This window comes from Alosa sapidissima, chromosome 2 (assembly GCF_018492685.1).
Source record: "Alosa sapidissima isolate fAloSap1 chromosome 2, fAloSap1.pri, whole genome shotgun sequence".
In the NCBI taxonomy this organism is placed as follows: domain Eukaryota; kingdom Metazoa; phylum Chordata; class Actinopteri; order Clupeiformes; family Clupeidae; genus Alosa; species Alosa sapidissima.
The window spans coordinates 38806158-38829345 of record NC_055958.1 but is presented as its reverse complement, the minus strand read 5'-3'; the positions used below and the strand labels follow the sequence as shown (position 1 = coordinate 38829345).

At 40.0% G+C, this 23188-nt stretch overlaps 1 protein-coding gene across 1 annotated transcript; it reads right to left on the bottom strand.

The window, feature by feature from the left end:
- Positions 1 to 217: 217 nt before the first annotated feature.
- Positions 218 to 20351, bottom strand: LOC121697450 (E3 ubiquitin-protein ligase TRIM35-like). The gene is made up of 6 exons (XM_042078977.1): positions 19974 to 20351; positions 16300 to 16386; positions 15608 to 15838; positions 11462 to 11484; positions 9684 to 9802; positions 218 to 750 (listed from the first exon to the last, which is right to left on the bottom strand). Exons 1-6 carry the CDS (start codon positions 20349 to 20351, stop codon positions 218 to 220), a joined length of 1371 nt encoding a protein of 456 aa, XP_041934911.1.
- Between the last annotated feature and the right edge of the window lie 2837 nt (positions 20352 to 23188).

Below are 23188 nucleotides of genomic sequence, written 5' to 3'. Positions count from 1 at the left end.
ATAATCATGCTTTGTAAATGCTTGTGTTGATAGTTATGTCATAATTTGTAACACTCAATCTGAAAAAATCCACCAGAAGTCACCATTTAAGGAGTCATTTTTTCAACATTTTCTTTTTTTGGGGGGGGGGTCCTACGATCAACAGCACTGCTGCTGGAAAAATTTCTAGGGGAAACACTGCAAAGGAGTCATCAGCTCTACCTGGGCTGCTCTACTGTCAAACCTTCGCTGTTATTGAGATCTTTACTGGTAAGATCTTCAGAATAAATGCACTGTTGAAGTATGGAAACACTCTCTCAGTGAATGTGTGTGTGAAAGTGTATAGGTGTGTGTTATTATCAGGGTCAGAGAATGACAGCTCTCCTCTGTCCCAGTCCAGCTGCACTCTGATCCTCAAGGGTGTCTGCTTTACTTTGAGGAGATTGGAGGGCTGTGGTGGAGCACATGCTCCATATTTACCATCTCTATAATACACAAACCACCGTCCACTCATGGAAGTAAAGTCTCCCTTCCTCTGGAGAAACTCTGTCATCACACCCACATTCCACCGTGCGTACTCCCCAACCTCCACATCCCAGCAGTGAGTCCCTGAGTTAAAGCCCTCAGAGCCCAGGACACTGTGATAGAGATCAAATCTCTCTGGGTTATCAGGAAGCTGCTCCCTCTCATTATTACCATATTGCACACTGGTCAGATCCTCAGACAGGATGAGAGAGTCAGCTGCAGTGTTGGGATCCAGAGTCACAGGAGCTGCAGAGAGAAAGAACACACACATGAGCTGAACACTGAGTGATGTGTGATGAGGTTGTGAATGATGGTCATTATCAATAGGGCTGAGTGATGTGTGATGAGGATGTGAATGATGGTCATTATCAATAGGGCTGGTACCAAGTGAAACGGCAGGAGTGTTACGGATTGCAGACCAAGACCCAAACGCAGACCAAATGCAATCAAGCATCACAGGACTCAAAAAATACTCCATAGAAATGGCTAGTTTGTCACGCCAATATGGCCGTTGTCTACACATATCCCACCCCTTCCTCTGCAAAACGTCGACATGTGAATACATTGAGCCAATCATGTGGTGTGATGTGAATACATTGAGCCAATCATATGGTGTGTTGTGAAGACATCGTGCCAATCATGTGTTGTGAAGCCTTGCGCACGCGCAGTTCGACCCAAAGACTGTGCCCGATGAGTGCCCATAAAACGTTGGTATATGGCCGCCGAGTGGAGGGACTTGCCTAAAAGGACTTTGGTTTTATTGAAGATCCCACAGTCAGTAGAAAACACCACAAATGACAGTGGTTATATCAAAAAAAGTCCAAAGGCAACTCACAGAAGATCCAGGAAAAAAGTTTTCCAAATGCAGATAAAAAAGCACAAAAGATCCAGTCAAATAAAGTTCAAGGCAACTCACAGAAGATCCAGGAAAAGGCTCCAAAAACAGACAAAGCACTGGCAAACACAGACAGGCTAGGCACATAACTAAACATCAGGCTTCAAGGCTACGATCTGACACAGGTCACAAAACAGGCTGAGCTTAAATAGCAGAAGGGAGGCCTCTGATTGAATGAACAGCAAACTAGGGACAGGGAGAAATCAATTGCAACAATGATCAAGGCAGGTGTCACTCAAATGAACGGCGGAGTTCAAACTCAAAACAAAGGTACATGGAGTCAAAAACAAAAACATGACATGCAACGCCACAAAGGTGGGGTATACTGTACTACGAAGCACGTTAGACATATCTAGGCTATGTAGACATATCTAGGCTATGTAGACATATCGAGGCTTCACAAAGCCTTGACTCAGGGGTATACGTTAAAGGAACACGCCACCCAAAATCAGTAGTAATATATGTTCTTACCTTAACTTTCACGAGTTGAGTCATACCTCTCCCGCGTCGGTATGTGCACTCAAACGCTCTGGCGCGCGGCGCGAATGTGTTAGCATGTTGCTATGCTAGCGGGCTCTGCCGTAGCCGTAGAGAGAGTAAGATGGCATTAATCAAACACATCCACGTTTTCCCTACTTAAATACAGTTGCATAAGTAGTTGATTAAAAATGTTTGGTCACACAACATGAAACGTGACGATTTTCCAAGCGAATAAACAGGAGAACTACAATGTCTGGCGCAATAGCACTTGGGAGTACTTCGACCTAGGTAGTAATATTAATTAACACCTAACCTAATTGTAGATCCTATCCACCACAGAGTTTAGAATCCATGCTTGATCGACCCCTCAGCCTCCCCCCCCCCTCTGAGTGAGAGAGAGGCACACACACTAGAGATGCGCTGATGGGCTATTATTTCAATCATAACTGCATAACAAAACTTAATCCATCCATCAGCAAAGTTTTTTCAAAAGTTTTTTGAAATAATAGCCCATCAGCGCATCTCTAGTGTGTGTGCCTCTCTCTCACTCAGAGGGGAGGGGGAGGCTGAGGGGTCGATCAAGCATGGATTCTAAACTCTGTGGTGGATAGGATCTACAATTAGGTGTTAATTACAGTACATGAAAATGCACTGTACTGTTCTTCCTAGGCTTCTTCTTATTCTTATAATAATAATAATAATAATAATAATAAAGCTTTATTTGTATAGCACCTTTCATACACAGAATGCAGCTCAAAGTGCTTTACATTTGAAGCATGTAACACAATAATAGTCAGTCAGTCATTATCAATCACTTTTCTTTGCTGTTTATGATATACTCAGCAACATATCAAAAATATAGAAAATGACGTCATAAGACTGGCAGCCTTAACCCTCTTACCCCCCACAAGCACGCCATATGGCAACTGTGGCAAGGAAAAACTCCCATATTCCAGGAAGAAACCTTGAGCAGAACCTGACTTAATAGGGGGAGCCCATCTGCTTCTGGCTGGCTGCGCCCTCCAATAGTAGTAGATGTAGAATAATCTGAAAATGTAGTCTACAGGATAAGATGAGTTAACTAAAAGCTTTCCTGTACAGGTATGTTTTCAGATCTTTTTTAAAAATATTTACTGAACTCGCCTGCTTGATGTACAGAGGCAGGGTGTTCCATAGTTTGGGGGCATAATGGATAAACGCAGCTTCTCCACTTTGTTTGTGGAGCACTTTGGGTACGATTAAAAGATTAGAATTGGATGATCTAAGTTTCCTTTGTGGTTGATAAGATATTAAAAGCTCAGAGGTATATGATGCCATTCAGAGCTTTGTAAGTAATTAACATAACCTTAAAATCAATTCTATAGGAAATAGGGAGCCAGTGCAGTTCAGCCAACACAGGGGTGATGTGTTCTCTCTTCTTAGTCTTAGTTAAAAGTCTAGCCGCAGAGTTCTGTATGAGTGCCAATTTCTTTAGATGTTTTTTGGGAAGACCAGTGAAAAGTGCATTGCAGTAGTCTAACCTGCTAGTGATAAAGGCGTGAATTAGTTTTTCTGCATCTTGTTGAGTTAAAAAGGGCCGCACTTTGGCAATGTTTCTCAAGTGGAAATAGGCTGTCTGAGTAACTTTACTGATATGGGGCTTAAAACTTAACTCTGCATCTAAGATGACACCGAGGCTTGTTACTTTTGGTTTGACCTGGTGTGCCAAGTTCCCCAGATTACTAAGAATAATATCTCGCTTTAGTTTTGGTCCAACCAGAAGTACCTCTGTTTTGTCATCATTTAGTTTCAAAAAGTTTTTGCTCATCCACTGATTAATGGAGGTTAGGCATGCAGTGAGGGAGCAAAGGCCATCTGGGTTAGTTGGCTCCACAGAAAGATACAATTGGGTATCATCTGCGTAGCTATGGAAGTTTACATTATGCTGACTTATGACGTTTCCCAATGGAAGCATATATAGAGAAAATAGCAGGGGACCAAGGCAGCTCCCCTGGGCCACACCAAAAGGCAAGTCATGTTTTTCAGATACATGATCTCCTAGACTGATATAAAAATCTATAAAAAATCTATTATTCTTCCTTCTAACGCATTTAATGCAGCTTCAACCGTTTAACGTACAAACTTCATTCAAACTATGTTATGTAGGTCTTGGGTGCTATGTGTTTTTCAGCTTTGTAACTTTTATACTTTTTAAACTATTAATTAAAAACTGTTCAAAATTTCCCCATAGACTTAACATGGGCTGATGACATCACAATGGTTAGCATAGTTAGCATTGTTAGCATGTTAGTTAGCATAGTTAGCATAACTGCTAAAAATGATTAGCTAGGTTAGCTAAGTAACATGGTTAGCATAGTTAGCATGCTAGTTAGCATAGTAACTTGGTTAACATTATTATCTTTGTTAACATAGTTAACATAACTGCTAGCAAACATTGGAGCCATTCCAACTGTTAGTTATCATCAACTATCTACCTAAATAATTTAACCATTTAAATGATCAACCTATTTAACTGTTCAGTCATTCCAACTATATTAAACCTTATCTACCAAGCAAATAATTTAACCATATAAACTCATCATATTTTTGCATTTTCATGCACTGTATTTCCTTCAGGAAATGCTTTTCTAGTTAATATTACTACCTAGGTCGAAGTACTCCCAAGTGCTATTGCGCCAGACATTGTAGTTCTCCTGTTTATTCGCTTGGAAAATCATCACGTTTCATGTTGTGTGACCAAACATTGTTAATCAACTACTTATGCAACTGTATTTAAGTAGGGAAAACGTGGATGTGTTTGATTAATGCCATCTTACTCTCTCTACGGCTACGGCAGAGAGTAGAGCATAGCAACATGCTAACACATTCGCGCCGCGCGCCAGAGCGTTTGAGTACACATACCGACGCGGGAGAGGTATGACTCAACTCGTGAAAGTTAAGGTAAGAACATATATTACTACTGATTTTGGGTGGCGTGTTCCTTTAAGGTGAGACAGTACAGGTGAAGAGGGTAAAATTTTAGAATAATAGACATCACCATGAAACGTCCGCAGTTGATTACTTACACAAGTATGAACAAAAAATGTATTACAAGTTTTTGAAATTTGAATGTTTAATTATGCAAATTAGACATTATCTCATTAAATATGCACGATTTTGCGGTACGAAATTATTTTTTCATTTTGTTTACACACAAGATGAAAATAAAATTACCGAGGGATTTCAGGATATCTGCTTTCATTACCTAGGAAATCAAAATATACTGTCCAAAGACTGAAAAAAATCGATTTTTGCCATATTTTTTTATTAAAATGTCACAAATCAGGCCAGGAATGATTTATTAAAGGAAAATGCATACTGTAGTAGGCTACTCAAACATGTCCTAAAACAACCCTTAACGTTCGTTTTCAAAACTGTGCAACTCACCGAGTGGTTAGTGGAGTTCGTTGACTATTAAAAGCAAATATATTGGTGCAATGTATGATTCGTATTTGAACCTGAAGCATGGACGGTGGCGCAGTAATATCAACTTGCAATGAGTCTTCCAACAGAAATCAATGGGATTTTACAAAATGCCAAATAAAAGACGACAGAAACTGTATTTCGCTACGCTACTTGTTTTGGAACACGAACACCACTAACCACTCGGTGAGTTGCACAGTTTTGAAAACAAACGTTAAGGGTTGTTTTAGGACATGTTTGAGTAGCCTACTACAGTATGCCCATTGCCAGCCACCCTGAGAGTCCACCACTCTAGTTCATCCAAAACAAACCAGAAAAGGGCCTTAAAGTGCTAAAAACCGGAATTTTCCTTTAACAAATCCCTCTGTAAATATCATTCAGAATAATGCTAAGTGTATAACTGGAACGTTTGGTGTACATAGGTGGTACATAGGCTGAGATGTTCCTACTGGAAAAAAAGAAAAACTCAATTTGAGAAAACAGCCTTGGAACACAGTCAATGAGATTCCGTTCTCAGCCTAGACTCGCCTTTGAACTTTTGCGATTGGTTGCGGATACAAAGGAAGTGTCCATATTTGGATTGCACAACGTCATGCAGGAAAAACATAGTTTTCCAACGGTACTACACATTATATGTTTCTTATCATGGTCACGGTAGAGCATGAAACATTAGAAGGCTAACTTTTGGTGAATTTAGGAGAAATATACAGGCGTGAGTAGATAAAATGTAATGAAATAAACACCTAAATGTAAATTGGTGTAAAAACAAGGGATCATGGAGAATAAAGAAAAAATATTTTAAAAAATCTTTGTATATTCCCACAATGGGTTTGGGTGCTCTGAAAATGAGAACCAAAATGATTTTTCAGACTTGTGAGGTCTGCTATTCAGACCCTGAAGGGATTTCTTTTCTGTTCATTGCTTTTTGTGAGTGTTTCTACTTATCTCAGTAAGGGAAATAAATCAAGAGCCTATGTTGAGTACAATATGTCTTCTGAAGGCCTAAACAGAGCCCAGCCAAAAACTTCAATACAATTTTGATCAACTTTGAGGGACAGCTATGACCATGCAGGATCATCCAGACCGAATTTGATGATTTTGCTACCTACTATCCCTAGCTATGTTCCAGCATGCAAAATCCTACATGGTTTAGTTCTTGTGCTATGGGCTTGTGAACTTTGACAAAAAAAAGAGGCTGAACAAAATCACCCTCCTCCCCCTGTAAAACTGGCTGTATCTTGGAAAGTATTGATCTTACATAAAAGTAATTTTACAGTGTGTCTCCTGGATAACATAGGTACACCTGGTCATTTTAGATTTAGATTTTTAGATTTATTTTTTGAGACCTAAGTGCATGGGCCCTGGTTGAATTGACGTAGAATGACCCAGTGCATGAAAAAACGATGTTTTCACCTGCCGTGTCTCGCCTTAAGTGATACTACGATAGCAGTTATGTGATATACATTTGTCAAACTAGGCTTTAAGCTCAGATCTGTGTTGGCCAATGACGATGATGACGTTTCACGATGACGTTGGCCAATCGTGAAATGTGGAGACGCACAAGACCACCTATATTAAAAAACAATTACTTCTGCATTTATGAGCAATAGTGGGGAAAGATCTGGGCACAGTTCTTCCAGAGCTTCGTGCCAAGTAATAAGCGTTGAGTCGAGATGTTTGTGTGAATGAAACGAAGCGTATAGGCCATAGTGTGACATGCGTAAACCAATGGTGTAGAGATGACGCCACAGGGTTTTATTTAAAGGAACCATATGTAAGATTGTGGCCAAAACTGGTACTGCAATCACTTTCAAAATACTGAAGAGCGGTGTATCCCCTCCCCCTCGCCCCTGACTCGAGGTTGCCAACCCGGATGGCGAAACACTACTGACTTTGTGATTAGTAGATAGGTGGAGGGTGGCACATCAGGCCAAAACACAACATCAACATCAGTTGAGGGCTGCAACTTCACTTTTTAAATGACAATATCCTGGCCGGACTACTGTTGTCAGTGATATAAGTATTTGAAATGAACATGATTTCTTAATGTCTAGTGACATATCAGGGCCATTTTATGATTAATTGAAATGTTTTTCTTACTTACGGTTCCTTTAAGAGAGCCTACGTTTGTAAGTAGGCAATGTATATTCACAATACTTAGGCCTACTAAAATAAATAGTATTTTATTTGTATTGGTTGTTTAGTAAGAGTAAAAAAAAATCGGTCGGTCTTAACGCAAGTTTACAACCAGCAAGTCGGTCGGACTAAAAGGGGAAAAAAAAAAATATTTGGGTCGGTTCTAAATTGACAGGGTCGGTCAGGTTACGGCAAAATATTTTTAAGGATGGCCTGGCAGTGTTTTTTTGCGCGTCTGCAGAAGTCAGCCAAATATGAATGTAATTCTGCGGCATAAAGCAGATGTATTTGTTTATTGTACAGAAAAATAAAAATGACATGTCAAGCAGTCAATTGACTACATTGCAGTCAAGAAGTAGGGCAAATTAATTTCCAAAACGAAACCAAAACGTGGGTCATAGTTGTCTAAGCCTCTATTGCGTAGCCTGTTAAAAACGTCGCCAGATAGTATTAAATCGGCAACAACATTGTTTTCTGCAGAAGCCTACCTAAGGCTACAGATTAATTCTGAACAGTTATTTCTCTACTGGCTCAATTATCACACAAGACACTGTTTTGATTTGCGTAGTTGCGTTACCCCCAACACTGACAATAATGTAGACAGCAAATTTCGATTTCGATTTTCGTTACCACCGTGTAGTCAAGCCTTAAGCCATACCCAAGTAGCCTAAATCGAGGTAATGTTTAATTATGCATGGTTTATTTTGTTATTGAATTCGTAGGCTGGGATTACTCTCGGCAACAATTATGTTTAATGGTAGCCTCCTGCTTTTTCAGAAGGGGCGGCAGGCAGAGCGATGTACAGTGGCAGAGCGACGCACAGTGGCTGAAAGTGGTACTAAAGCTTCACGCCTCGTAATGTGCGACTAAAGTGGTCATTTGAAAGCGATGCCCACTGTAAAGCGCATTCGAGAACCCAAATGGTTGTAGAGGCGGAGCTCCACCTGTAAGATATATGACAGAATCCTACATGTGAGATAACTTTGTTTTTCAAGACAATTGATTGGTCAGTGAGCGGTAGATTACACGATTTGAGCTATAACTTAGCACATAACCTCCTCCCGACCAGGTTTAGTTGCGAGCATAAGATACCATGGTGATATAGCGACGCTAAAACAGATCCACTTACGTGTCACAGCATACCCTGGCTTTAAGCGCAACATACCTCGCTAACCCACTAATCGAGATTCGTAGTATACCCCACTGGTCCAGTGGGGTATACTATGAAGCACATTAGACAAATCTAGGCTATCTAGACATATTAAGGCTTCACAAAGCCTTGACTCAGGGGTATAAGTTAAGTGATACTACGATAGCAGTTATGTGATATATTTGTCAAACTAGGCTTTCAGCTCAGATCTGTGTGCGTTCTCGGTGTTGGGATGATGTTGGGCAATTGTGAAACTTGGAGACGCACAAGACCGCCTATAGTAAAAAACAATTACTTCCGCATTTATGAGGGATAGCGTACTCTACGCTGCGGTCATTTTTAGCGTCTAGCCTATAACATCAAATAAATCTATTGTCATCATTTGTTGTACGGTATGCACGTCCATAGTGGCATATTTGGATGCACAACACTATTAAAGCGCATAAGATATCCAAAATGTTTGTAGAGGTGGAGCTCCACCTGTAAGATATATGACAGAATCCTACACGTGAGAACTTCATGTTTCAAGATAATTGATTGGTCAATGGGCGGTAGTTTTACACGATTTGAGCTATAACTTAGCGCATAACCTGATACCCTGGCTTTGAGCACAACATACCTTGCTAACCCACTAATCGAGATTCGTAGTATAGCACACAGCAGAGCCACCAGAGTCAAATACTGACAAGGAGAAATGAAACGCTCTTTATGAAGGGATCACAGCTGTGCAGGAGATAGTAGAATGATAGTAGAATGAGAGCAGAGCAGCATTACTATTCTAACTAATTCCCCATCTCTATATCTTTCACTCTCTCTCTCCATATTTTCACACCCTCTACACTGCAACCCATCCTTTCCCTTGGAGATTGTATGCAGTGTTTAAGTCATTTATTTCAATGGCACTCTGAAAAAATGAGTTAATAAAAGGCAATTCCACTGCCCTTCTGATTAACAATCCAGTGTGTGTGTGTGTGTGTGTGTGTGTGTGTGTGTGTTAGTGAGTGCGAGACAGAGAGAGGGAGAAAGAAAAAGAGAGAAAGATGTGCATCTGCTTACCGTATTGAACAATCTCCTGCATCTTCTCCCAGACTCTGAACTTCAGGTTGCCCAGGTGCTTTGCCACATCGATCAGAGCTCCTGAAACCCTCTCTGGATCCTGCAGTGTGCACTGGGCTCTGGAATAACATTCAGGAGTCAGTGCATGCAGGGCTGGAATGGGACAAAAAATCGGCCCGGGCATTTTTGACCCTAACAGTCCACTACAATCGGTCAGGCACACTCACTAATATGCAATCCTGGCAGTAGCGGCCCTTAATATGTGTATTGAACTAAGTGTTGTGGAGCAGTGTGAAGAAGATATGTAAAAAGTACTAATCCACAGGGGTATTTCACTAATGAGCTGATCTACCTGGCTTCAGAGTTGTACTAATTAGAATCAGCTGATTACGTTAATGACTGGAACAAAAATGTTTTCCAGTGGATAAGTACTTTCTACATATCTGAGTGCAAGTGAACAAGACTGCAATAACTCCCTTTCTCTCTCTCTGATTATTGGGGGTCCGAGGTGGCTGTAGTAGGCTATACAATCTCCATATTCACGTATAAATACAAGCACTTGTCAAAGAGAAGGCTCTGGCAGAAGAACCTAATAGTCTACTACACTGTAGCCTACAGCAGAGCTCCATGAACTCATTTCACATTGATGTCTCTCAGTGTTTTATGTAAATCTTTCAGTTGCCTTTTGCATGAAGATGACTTGAAATATTGTATTTTCAGAACCCTTATTCAAATAATTTCAATATTTTGTTATATGATAAGGTGGTCCTAGCCAAAAGTTATATATTTAAAAACCCGTCATGTTAATGTGGAGTGTTCAGCTGGAAATATGATCATGTTAAGAAGCAATGTTAGCAATACAGCAATGCTGAAGTAACATACACTGTGCTGTTTGATTGATCAAGTGGCCACAGCAATTATTATCATCAGCAGCATGACCTGTTACCCAGACCAGACTTTGTGAGCCTGCTAATTATGAAGCTGGGTCATTCCACGTCAATTCAACCAGGGCCCACGCACTTAGGTCTCAAAAAATTCTGAAAAAATTACCAAACGTGACAATTTTGCTACATACTATTCCTATTGATGTACCAGCATGCAAAATCCTACATGGTTTAGTTCTTGTGCTTTGGGCTTGTGGACTTTGACAAAAAAAAGAGCCCCCCCTCGACACCCCCCTCCCCCTGTGAAACTGGCTGTATCTTGGAAAGTATTGATCTTACATAAAAGTAATTTTACAGTGTGTCTCCTGGATAACATAGGTACACCTGGTAGTTTTTTCAGAATTTTTTGAGACCTAAGTGTGTGGGCCCTGGTTGAATTGACGTGGAATGACCCAGCTACGTTTGCTGCGCTATACATTATCCTTCTCATCACTGTCCCTCTGCCATAATAGCATAGGTTTGCTTACCTCTCCTCACTGAAGTTCAACATTTCTGCGCAATTGACATCTCGCCTTTACCTGCCGCAACTTCTGCATGGACTTTATTTATCCATTTTGACGCGCTCACAGAATTTTGGCTCTGAGCCAATGTGGGAGGGGTGGAGAATGTGATAAGACTTGCTATTGGGCCAGTGTAGTGTCAGTATAGATATTAAGCCAATGGGCCGCTGTCTTTGGGACGATTGTTGCCCATGTTTTAAAAAAACGATAACAAATAATAATTTAATTTGATTGACCCAGTATGTCAGATGGCCAGTCCAGCCCTGAGTGCATGCTGCTGTGGGTTTGGGTTCAGAACCACAGAGTAGAGAAGGACAGGAGGCAGATCACTCACCTTTGAACTGTCCTTTTGTAATTCTGGAAAACAACAAAGAAGGGAATATGTTAAACATTAAATATTGTTTAAGCGTATTTCTGTATCAGACATTGTGTACAGCTGTCTGATTCTCCTACTTGCCTTTGCAGAACAATAAGAATCTTTGATTTCTTAAGCAAATTCTCTATTTCATAAAGCAGTTTTTGCAATGAAACTGCTACAGATAGTCCAGAATGCTGCAGCCTGTATGGTCTTCAATCAACTAAAAAAGGCAGATGTTACCCTGTTCCACTGACTACCCTTTGCTGCCCGCATCAAAATAATTTAAATTTACATTTATTAATTTACACTTTTATCCAAAGCAACTTACAGCAAAAGAATAACATTCAAGATGTGCAGAGGAGACCTCCCAATGTTAGTCTTTTTACAGGAGACAAATACCTGTTAACATGTCCGTCTATGAACAGTAAGTAGCCTATCAGTTGTGCCTAGGTACAGTACATTCACAAGAGTCCTGCAATTTGTCAGTGTTTTAAAATCAACCCAACCTACGGTGCAACTTGAACCGTAAATATCAATTGAAGACCCACTTATTTTCTAACAGTACGCTTTTGATTAATGTATCAACTCGCAGTGTATCCTTATTGAGAATAGGGATGTAACCTTATAGTCAGGGGGCCTATGTGGTTTCTGTGGGTTTAAAATGTTAACTTTTGGAGAGTGGTTGGACTGTCTTTAGGGGTCATTGAACATAGAGAAAAATGATTTCTCCATTTTTTTTTACCTGTTTCAACCCTATTTTTCTGAAATTGTATATTTCACTGTAATTAACACCATAGATTTCGCCCAAATCACTGGCTATGTTGAATAAAGTTCACAAAACAGTTATTTTCAATAGTATGATGTCAGTATTATGATATGTCAAACAATTAGAGATAAGATCAATAACCAATCAGTTTCACCAAATACACAATTGCTGAAAGACAGAGAAAACATAGCAGAATCACAGATGAGACCTGAAACAACATTTAATTCATATATATTAGACCTCACCTCCACAATTTCCTCATCAAAATCTACAACTAGTCTACCACAGTCCTTTAAGACATCTGTTATTAAGCCATCCCTCAAAAAACCTAGCCTTGACCCTAACAACCAGGCCAATTGCACCATTGAGATCAATATGTTTTGTATAGAGTTACCACAGGTTACTCTATACAACCACAGGTGGCACTGTGGTAACTATACAAAACATACTGATCTCAATGGTGCATTCTGCCCATGTTCAGGGTGGAAAATAAAAAAGAAAGATTTGCATAAGACAAGTCAAATTGGTGTCTTTAAAAAGAAGGGATCATGGAGAATAAAAAAAACATATTTAAGAAATCTTTGTATTTTCCCACAAGGTGTTTGGGTGCTCTGAAAATGAGAACCAAAATTATTTTTCAGACTTGTGAGGTCTGCTGTTCAGACCCTGAAGGGATTTATTTTCTGTTCATTGCTTTTTGTGAGAGTGTTTCTACTTATCTCAGTAAGGAAAATATATCAAGAGCCTATGTTGAGTATACAAATATGTCTTCTGAAGGCCTAACAGAGCCCAGCCAAAAACTCCAATATAGGATCATCCAGACCGAACGTGACGATTTTGCTACATACTATTCCTATTTATGTACCAGAATGCAAAATTTGAGCCTCCTACATGGTTTAATTCTTGCTCTATGGGCTTGAGAACTTTGACAAAAAAAAGAGGCCGAACAAAATCGACAACCCCCTCCTCCCGTAAAACTGGCTGTATCTTGGAAAGTATTGATCTTACATAAAACATATTTTACAGCGTGTCTCCTAGGTAACATAGGTACACCTGGAAATTGTTTCTGAATTTTTTGAGACCTAAGTGCGTGGGCCCTGGTTGAATTGACGTGGAATGACCCTGTATTTATTATGCAGTCCACTTTTGCACACTACCTTGTAGAATATTGCTTTTTGGCACCAAACCCTAATACCAGCAATTTGAGGTTTATGGAGAATACTGTAGCGTAAAGTTTTATTTTGAACACTTACTGGGTCTCACTCATTGGATCCAAATGACAGACATAGCAAACTCCAAGTCATTGTAGGGTAAGTTAAGCTATAAGCACATAGCCAATTACACATGACCAAGGAAAAACTGAACGGGACAACACACAATTCCATGGTATGCTATGAATTAAAGGTGCCATGTGTAATGTCGGCCAAAAAATCTATTCATACTCCACATTCCATAAAAGATGGGGGTAGTATACCTCCAGAAAGTGAGTTGGTCTACCCTAGAGTAACAACCGAGAAACATGTATTGCAGTTTGGCTGGCGGTTATGTTGCCTGCATACCGCCTCCCATGGCCGAACTGGTATTATGACACCTGTCGGGCTGTGGCTAGTAATTTAGCATGCTAATTCAGGTTGATATCTCTGCAGCACTATACCTTGTCATTTTTTTAATGACATCATCACCCTTATTTCTTCTCATTCTTATGGATATTTTTACCTCAATTCTTACACATGGCACCTTTAAGAATGCTCAGCTCAGCCAGGTTTGTTTGTGCAGTCAGCCTATGAATGTGACCGAAAACATGCTCTTCTCCAGTAGCAAATAGGCCACCTTAAAATGCACCAGAATAAAGGAATCTACTCAGTAACAATTTTTATTACCCCATTGGGTCGGAGCTTGAACCAGAAAATAGTCGGTTTTTCCTGCGAACTGGAGTGGGCGTGTCACTTTACTGTTCAGAGGGGAGAAGGCTTATACCATGCGTTTTCCCTCCTTATCAACTGTTGCCATGAGTAAACAAAATTAGTCAACTAGCACTAGTATGCAGACGTCAACTAGCATTTTACACAGCTAACTTCAGCCGTCTTTAAGGGACAACTGTCATATCATTCTCCCGTTCATGCATCTCATTAACTTGTGTTTTGCTTGCAACACCCATTGTAGATGACGCACCCTGGCTTTGGTTCTGGGTTCGGTTCTAAACTGGTGGAGATGCGGGCTGGTTCACTAGATAGCACCAGGGTTCAAAGCATTCTGAACGGAACCGGTTCAAGATCGGGTTCGCTGCCAGTGGAAAAACAGTCTATACTATGAGCACCCCCAGGTGAAAATGAGCTCCAGCGGCCCTGGTTAAGAGTTGCACTCTTGATAAGGTTTTTCCATTTTTGTAATTTAATAAACACTGTTACACTTTCTGAAACTATTTCAGCTTGTGTAGGCCTATCAGTGCTTTCTGAACATATTGAACATTTAAAAATACCACGATAATACCGAAAACTGATACTTTTGGCTTTTATACTGTTACATCCCTACATATGACATAATCAACTCTGCTCTCCTCTCTAGAATCCTCACAAAGGAGAACATCATCTCACACCATATCAACTGCACACTCATCAGAGATCAGTGACACTTTAGTGAGCAGTCGCACCACCCAGACAGAACCTGGGTCTCCGAGGTACCGAACCTGCAGCTTGACCACAATGAGCCAAAGAGCCAGGCTCGTTTGTATGGCAGTCAGAGCGCATACTCAACCGTAGAGACGATAATTAGTCACAGAGACAAACAAGTACAAAGATCACATCACATTTGGGGAATGGGGTAGGTGGCATAGACGGGTCACCTCAACAAAACAGCTAGATGTGTTATTGTTATAGCCTAGAAATCTAAACGCACCCTAGCGGCAGCAAATTATATTTGCTACCAGGGCTAGTCTAGCAACTCTCCGTTGGCTTGTGACCTCGAAAAATGTAACTTCTATCAGGCCAATAAAATCGTGTATAGCGTTGTTAGGCGGGCTTAACATAATGATTGATGGCAGAGTTGCAACGGTTTGGCTTGAATTCCCTGCTACTTGAAAACAAAGAAGATGGATGGCCAACAGTGTAACACGAGTTAAGCTCGTTTTAAGTTGGCAAAAGTTTGAACTAGCCAACTAGCTCCGCTGTTGGGAAAACGCATGGGACTCAGCGCTGTCCTATTGTGTGCAGAGGGAAAGGGAAAGACAACCAATTATTCCGCCCCTCAGACTGAGCACTGCGAACGGCGAGTGCCCAGACCCTACATTTTAATGTGGGTCTGGCTCGTCAGGCTATTATTGTTAAACTATCAACTGAATTATGATCTAATACTCTTACCTGCAGGAATGCGATGTCATCAGCTTTCATCTCCTCTTCTATGGCTCTGATTGAGTCTGAAAGAGATGAGATCTCTCTGCCCATCTTCTCAATCTTCTCCTTCATCATCTGACTCTTCTGCTCCTCTTCCTCCCACAATGCAGCTATCCTGGCTGCCTCTTCATCATGCAGAAACTGGTGAAGTTCAAAAAACTGCTTCTTGATCTGTCTTTCTGTGTGTTTGGCCTGGGTCTGGATAACAGAGCAACATGAATAAGGTCTTCATCATACATAAGATTTCTATAATCGATTTATTCAGTTATTCAAATAAGCAAGTCAATGAAAGTACACTTAAAAAGTGAATAATAACCTTTGTTTAACAATTACATAATCTAAAAATGTTTTTTTTTTTTTTTTTTTTTTTTGATGTCAACTCAACGTATGTACTCCCAATCATCCGTGAATTGATCTAAAGTGCATTTTACTCCGGATAATTCCTTTAATATTAACTAATAATAATAACTATAGAATTAACCCCATCATAGAATATTGCTTAATTGTTGTTGTTGTTGTTGCTTAATTGTGGAAATTACGATAACTAAATACAGTTAGTTCCTGGAATGTGAAATGTGTAAAAACTCCCAACAATGATTTCTTCTTTTATTTACAATTGACAGACATTTATATAGTTTGTCACGGTAAACCACACTCACCATAATATACTCAGCTGATTTATGGCAGGTGTCTTTAGCCTTCTGAAAAGCCTTCTGTTTCTCCTGAAGTTTGATCATGACTTCCTCCTAAAATGAATAGATAATTTACAGTTTAAAAAAAACGAACGTTAACTCATTGAGTGCCAAAAACGTAATATTACGTTTTTCCTTCCCATGCGTTGAGTGCCAAAAACTTAATATTACGTTTTTAGCTTTTTTTTTAAATTACGAAACTAGACACTCTAACACACCTTATATGTGATTTTGGGAACTGTGATGAATGGAAATGAAATATATGACGATCGTGAAACTCATGAAAACGCACAATCTAGACATTTTATCATAACTCGGTTGCCGCTTTGGGTCGAATCAGTGACGCATGCACGTCAGGTCAAAACCAGGCCATTTTCGTGGGTCTATCACTAGGTGGCAGTCTCGCCAGGTCTAGCTGATCACTTCCCGGAACGTTTACACAAGTAAGTAACAGGCAACACTTCATATTTCATGAAAGACGTTATATCTCCATTTCTAGAAAAAAACAGCGATTTTGATGAAAACTAGCCACTATTTAGCTTGGGATTTCTCAGGAACAGAGGCGTGTAGAAATACACGGTTTGCACCCACCGAGAGCTTACAGTTTTTTTTATGAATGCTTAAACACAACTGTGATTCTTATAGCACAATTTCTAAAACTATTAATACTTATAGCAAAACCACTCACTGAGTTCGCAAAACTAAAAGCACAAACACTGCTTTGAACTCAGTTTGCAATTTTGTAACACACACTTTGCACAACTGTAGGCACAATGGCTATTATTTACACTATTTTGCCAACTCTCTGTCACACTTTCTCATGTGAAAACTGTTTTAGATCATTAGTTCACTTTGCAATCAGCCTAAGCACTATAAATAAGCCACAGGTAATGTACAATGGGTACAATGGAGTGAGCAGGAAGAGTGAGAAGAGAAAGAAATAGCCCTTTTACAGACAAAAAAACAGTCCACATGTGGGGATATTGTCATGTCAGGCCTGGATACGTCATTCCAGAATATATTTTTCCCGGTGCCTTGGACTAGGACATTGCATGTGATGTAGACAGAATTTTGAGAGAGACGACCCGATGTAGACTGATTTGTTTTGTCTCAGTGAAATTGCTATTTTGTGTTTTGACTTGGAAAAACACACTTGTGTTTGTTTTGATGTGTGTAAATAAATACCAATACTTGAAGTTTGGATCCCTGTATGTTTACAGAACTATGACAAAAGTATGACCTCAAACTGACATAGTCTACCTTGTGCACAGAGAAAGCAAAAGCCAGATGTGTTTTTTATTCAGACCATCAGTGTGTAGTTGCCACATTGTGTGCTTACTATTGTGATGGCTTGTGTTTACTGTTTGATACGAAAACACAATTTTTACGAAGGTGTGAAGAGTTAAAAGGTGTGTTAGCTTTTGCAAGAGAACTACAATGTTTTGCTGATTGGGTGAGAGGTTTTGCCATTTGTATTTAGAGTTTTGCAAAAAAAGCCATAGTTACAAAATATGTGCTTAAGCAATCAGAAAAAACGGTAAAGTCTCACCTTTTAATCGAGCTATCGTATGTGTTCATAGCTATAACACAGAATATGCTGTGGCTGTACAAAAATCATCAACAATGGTCTAGATTGCTGGCACTCTAGGACAAAGCTCCCGAAAACAGCTTGGCATTCAATGAGTTAAGGGTTGTTTTAAGGACATGTTTGTGCATGCCAATAGCCAGCCACACTGAAGTAGTCAAAGGCGATTCTAAAAGTCGAGACAGGACCCATCATCAAAATGTTTGTGTCCACCACTCTAGTTCATCCAAAACAAACCAGAAAAGGGACTCAAAGTGCTAAATACCGGAATTATCCTTTAAGACAAAAAATGGAAGTTTGTCACTGCACAGAGCCAATAAGCACATTGTCAACATCACACTTTTTGCAAAAAAACTACACACATTGATGATTTACAAAACACTAAACACATTTCTCTACTTATACACGGACATCTTAGATAATGTCTGTCTCCTCTTTGCAATTTCAAGGCACTACCTTCCAAAATACACACCCACAAACCAATTGATCAAACACAACTACAATGCAAACTCAACAATCCCTTGTCAGCAACAGAAATGCAATGTGCAATGAGAGGAAGAGCAGGATGAAGAGATACTGTTTTGCAAAAAGTGTTATATGAAATTGAAAACTGGATCAAAGGCTGAAAATTAGTATTTGGTTTTGCAGATTTTGTTAGGAATGTCACTATGGTGTTGAAGTGACATGTTGCAAAACGTTTGTGATGTGCAAAGATTTTGTGTGTAAGCTGTTGAAAAAACTGTATTGTACTTCACAATATGAAGAGAAAAAAGTCCTCAATGTACATGTCTGGTCTTATGTGTTGTGTTTGGTCAGTATATATTTGTACTCTAAATTATCCTCTAATTCTAATTGAACAATATTTATAGAAAAAAACAAGCATACACAATATCCTAGGAAAATCTTTGAATGAACTCGTAAGTACTGAGAACTCTACTGTAAAGTAAAGTATAGTGAAAATACTAGTTGTATTCTTCTAGCACACCTTTAAGTTCATTATAGTATACTAAGACCACATTAAGGAGAATACGATAATAGACAATAATGTAAATTCAATAAATAGCCTAATGAAAAAAATGGGGGGAAAAGGCTTAATTAACTAAGTGCATGTTGAAGTGGTCCATTGTTCATGTTCAAGAACCTATGTGGTTCCATATAGATCAGAATATGCGTGTCAATACACTGTAAAATCTGATAGCTATTCTTATTTAAAATGTTTAGTTATTATTACTCAGTTTTTGTCTTTTGTTTATTATGTTGATTTTGCCATTTGAGATTACTTGCCTAAAATGAGTATAATTTAATGTTGAGGTGGAAAAGTAAACATGACTGTTTAAATGAAGTAAACTACACTTGAATTGCTGAAGTTTTGCTACACTCTGAAGTTAGTTAGTTAAACTTACTTACCTGTTAGTTAACCTTAGTAAAAAAACAAAAAAAAAAACATGCAAACCGATTGCCCTTGAAATTACAGACTAATCTGGAAAAGGAATAGCAAGTTGTACAAATGCTTACTTAGTGTAGTGCACTTACACTACTGAGAATTCCTATTTCACCTTCACTTGGTGAAGTTGTGCTAATTAATGTTACATTTTCCACAATGAAGTAGAGGAAACCGCACTCTCTTGTGTATTATACTTTTAAAAGGATTTATTGCGCCATGCCCTTGACTACAAACGTGTTTCGGCGTCAGCCGTCAAGCCGTCTTCAGTGGTTCAGTGACGGCTGATATTAAATCTTAAATTACAATATATATAAAAGTGACAGTGACACTAAAGACTGTACTACAACTAACTAACTTCACAGTGTAACAAAACTTCAGAAATTCAAGTATAATTTACTTAACTTAAATGATCATGTTTACTTTTCCACCTCAATATTAAATTACTAATTTTAGGCAAGTAATCTCAAAAGGCAAAATCAACAAAAGACAAAAACTGAGTTATACTTAAACATTTTAATTAAGAATAGCTATTAGATTTTACATGCGTGTATGCATATAGTAAAAGTGGGATGCGGACATCCAATACTTAGTGTCCATCACTATGGAACATACCTTTGCATCCATCGCTGCTTTGTGAATGGGACAAAACTTGTGATCTTTGTGTAATTTGTCTTGACACAACAGACACATGAGCTGCTGATCATCTTGACAGAAGAACTCGAGTTTTCTTCTGTGCAGACTGCAAGACAATTGTGTCTGACTCCTCTCTTCTAAGAAAGTCTCACAAAGGTTCTTTAATGCCAAATTTGGGCGCATAGTGTCATTTGATGATCTCCTCCTGCAGTAGGGACATTCTCTGGACCCTTTTCTCTCCCAGAACTGCTGCAGACAGGTTTTGCAGACGCTGTGACTACAGGAGAGGAGTACGGGGTCCTTGAAGATGTCACAACACACAGGGCAGGTAAGATCCACTTCAAGCCTTGCCGCCATTCTCTCCTTCACCGACATAAACTGTTTAACCCCTCCAAAAAATGTAAGATGCTGGAAGAATGGCAATGCTCTTTGCGCTATTCTAGCAAATATTCTTTAACAAATTGTATTTCTATTCTATTACATTCTATTCCTATTCTATTTCTTTTGATTTGAAAACCATTCCCACAAGTTTGATCCATACAGCGACCGTCTGTACCTGACCTTCACTTCCTCCTTCAGGACGGGAGAGTCAGAGGGAGGGGTCTGGAGGAGCAGGAAGGTCAGTGATTGGTCCATTTCCTCACAACAGTCCTTCAAAAACAGTTATTTGGCACCTTGTCTTGAAGATCAGGTCAAAGTATCCAGATGACAGATAGTTGTATGTAACAAGCTTAAAAACAAAATGTCCTGCAGCCAAGCATGACAAAATAAAACACACAAAAAAGGAAAAAAAGCAGCACTGCTGTCCATGGGTCTGTCTGACTGAACATTTCTCCAGTGGGAATGAGCTCATTTGTCTAGATACCAGAAGGGAAACATTAACAGGGCTGAAAGTGCCATGCATAACACAGGTCAGAGTTTCAGCTTCAGGTGAAGAGATAACACACCTGACCTTTGAAACAACGTCAGATCTCATGACATGTGGTTTATAGCAGGTCTTAGCAAGTTTGAATGATTGTCTCAGGAGACAATCTTAGTGATGCTATTGCATTAGTCTGAACAGGTCTAATCTCTATAATTCACTGTAGTGAGATATTCCAGTTAGGTGATATATGAGCCTACAGTGTGCACACATAGTCATGTGAAAGTTAAATGTGAAAGACTGGCAGGTGTCTACAGTAAAACAGCTTTGGAAAACTGCAAACTACAGAACACTGAAAAACGTGTGCATACTGAGACTGCATTAGTAAGAGCTGTAGTGAATCCTTTATCAAGTCAAGTCAAGTCGGCTTTTATTGTCAATTTCTTTACATGCACTGGTCATACAAAGAATTGAAATTTCGTTTCTTACTTTCCCATGCAGACATAGACATACTTTAAATACAGACATAGACATAGCCATAGACAATAAACATTAAATTAAAGTGCGAGACTGAAATATAGAACATGTATGTATAAAAAATAGAAATATAGCACATATATAAAAAACAATAGAGGTAGTTGTGTTGTATATTTATATAGTCTTAACAGTTACATGAAGTTTAAACTTGTGCTTGTGTGACCTGTATATTTACATTGATATGCAGTATGCAGTAATTTCAAGTATATCAGGCTTGATGTGAAGCAGCAACACGTTAGGCTGCGCAGTCACAGTTCCACAGGGCGGTGTTGGGTTGGGGGGGGGGGGGGTAGGGTAGACAGGATCCTAGGTTCCTAGGTTCCTGGCTGTCAGTGATGGGAGAGTGGGTAGAGTGTTCAGCATCCTGATTGCTTGGTGGATGAAGCTACTTGCAAGTCTGGTGGTGCGGGAGCGGAGGCTCCTGTACCTCTTTCCAGAGGGCAGGAGGCTGAACAGTTTGTGTGCAGGGTGGGTTGTGTCCTTGACAATCATTAGTGCTTTGCGGGTGAGGCGGGTGGTGTAAATGTCCTGCAGGGAGGGGAGTGGTGCTCCAATGATCCTCTTAGCTGTGTTAACAATGCGCTGGAGGGTCTTCCTGAGGGAGGTACTGAATCCTAGCTTGTCCAATTTGCTGATGAGTTGTTGTGGTATTATGGTATTGAATGCTGAACTGAAGTCTATGAACAGCATTCTCACATATGAGTCTTTATTGTCCAAGTGGGTGAGGGCTGGATGGAGGGCAGAGCAGATTGCATCCTCCGTGGATCGTTTGGCTCGGTATGCAAACTGGAAGGGGTCCAGGGTGGGGGGTAGGGTGGCTTTGATGTGTGACATGACTAGCCGTTCGAAGCACCTCATGATTATGGGCGTGAGTGCTACAGGACGGTAGTCATTGAAGCATGAAATGTGATGATTTCTTTGGCACGGGTATGATGGTGGCAGTTTTGAAAAGTGATGGGATGACTGCTTGCTCCAGAGAGGTGTTGAAAATGTCTGTAAAAACATCCTTCAGCTCTTCTGCACAGTCCTTCAACACTCGTCCTGGTATGTTGTCTGGGCCTGCTGCTTTGCGTGGGTTAATGGTGGCTAGTGTCCTCTTCACGCTGGCAGAGGACAGGTACAGGGGTTGGTCGTGGGGGGGAGGTGGGGTTTTCTGTGGGTGAGTGTCATTTTGTGCTTCAAAACGGGCGAAAAAACTGTTCAGGTCATTTAGCAGAGAGGTGTTGTTCTCACAGCTCCGTGGCGCAGGCTTGTAGTCAGTGATGGTCTGTATGCCCTGCCATAGGCTCTGTGCATCTCTGCTGTCTTTGAAGTGTGTTGTTATTTTGTCTGTGTAATCCTTTTTTGCCTTCCTTTATTAGAGGAAGTTTGTCTGAAACATTCTCTATTATACAACAGTTCCGGTCGAGCTATTTATCCATTTTTGATTGGACGAGAAGCATTCTATGAGTCATCACGAGTGGCAAGTCACCGCACATTGCCACTCAAGACTTTTTACTGCTATTAATCACTCTGCGAATGATACATTGTCACCATTAACACTAGCATTCCATTCATTCATAAAAAGCGTGGTGGCAGTATTGCTCAGCCCTGCCCCCCATATGTGGTCTGAGCTGGAGACCAGTGCAGACAGCATAATACATTAGGAACAAAACTCTCAGGAGGTCAAATTTCTACCATTTACCATAGTTATGTATTCCTTCATGTTGGTTTGGTGTGCTGGGGTTTGAAGGGGTCCTGTTTGGATGGTGATTTTGTCAGGGGTTACGAGGATAGGACCCACGTGCAAGACTCT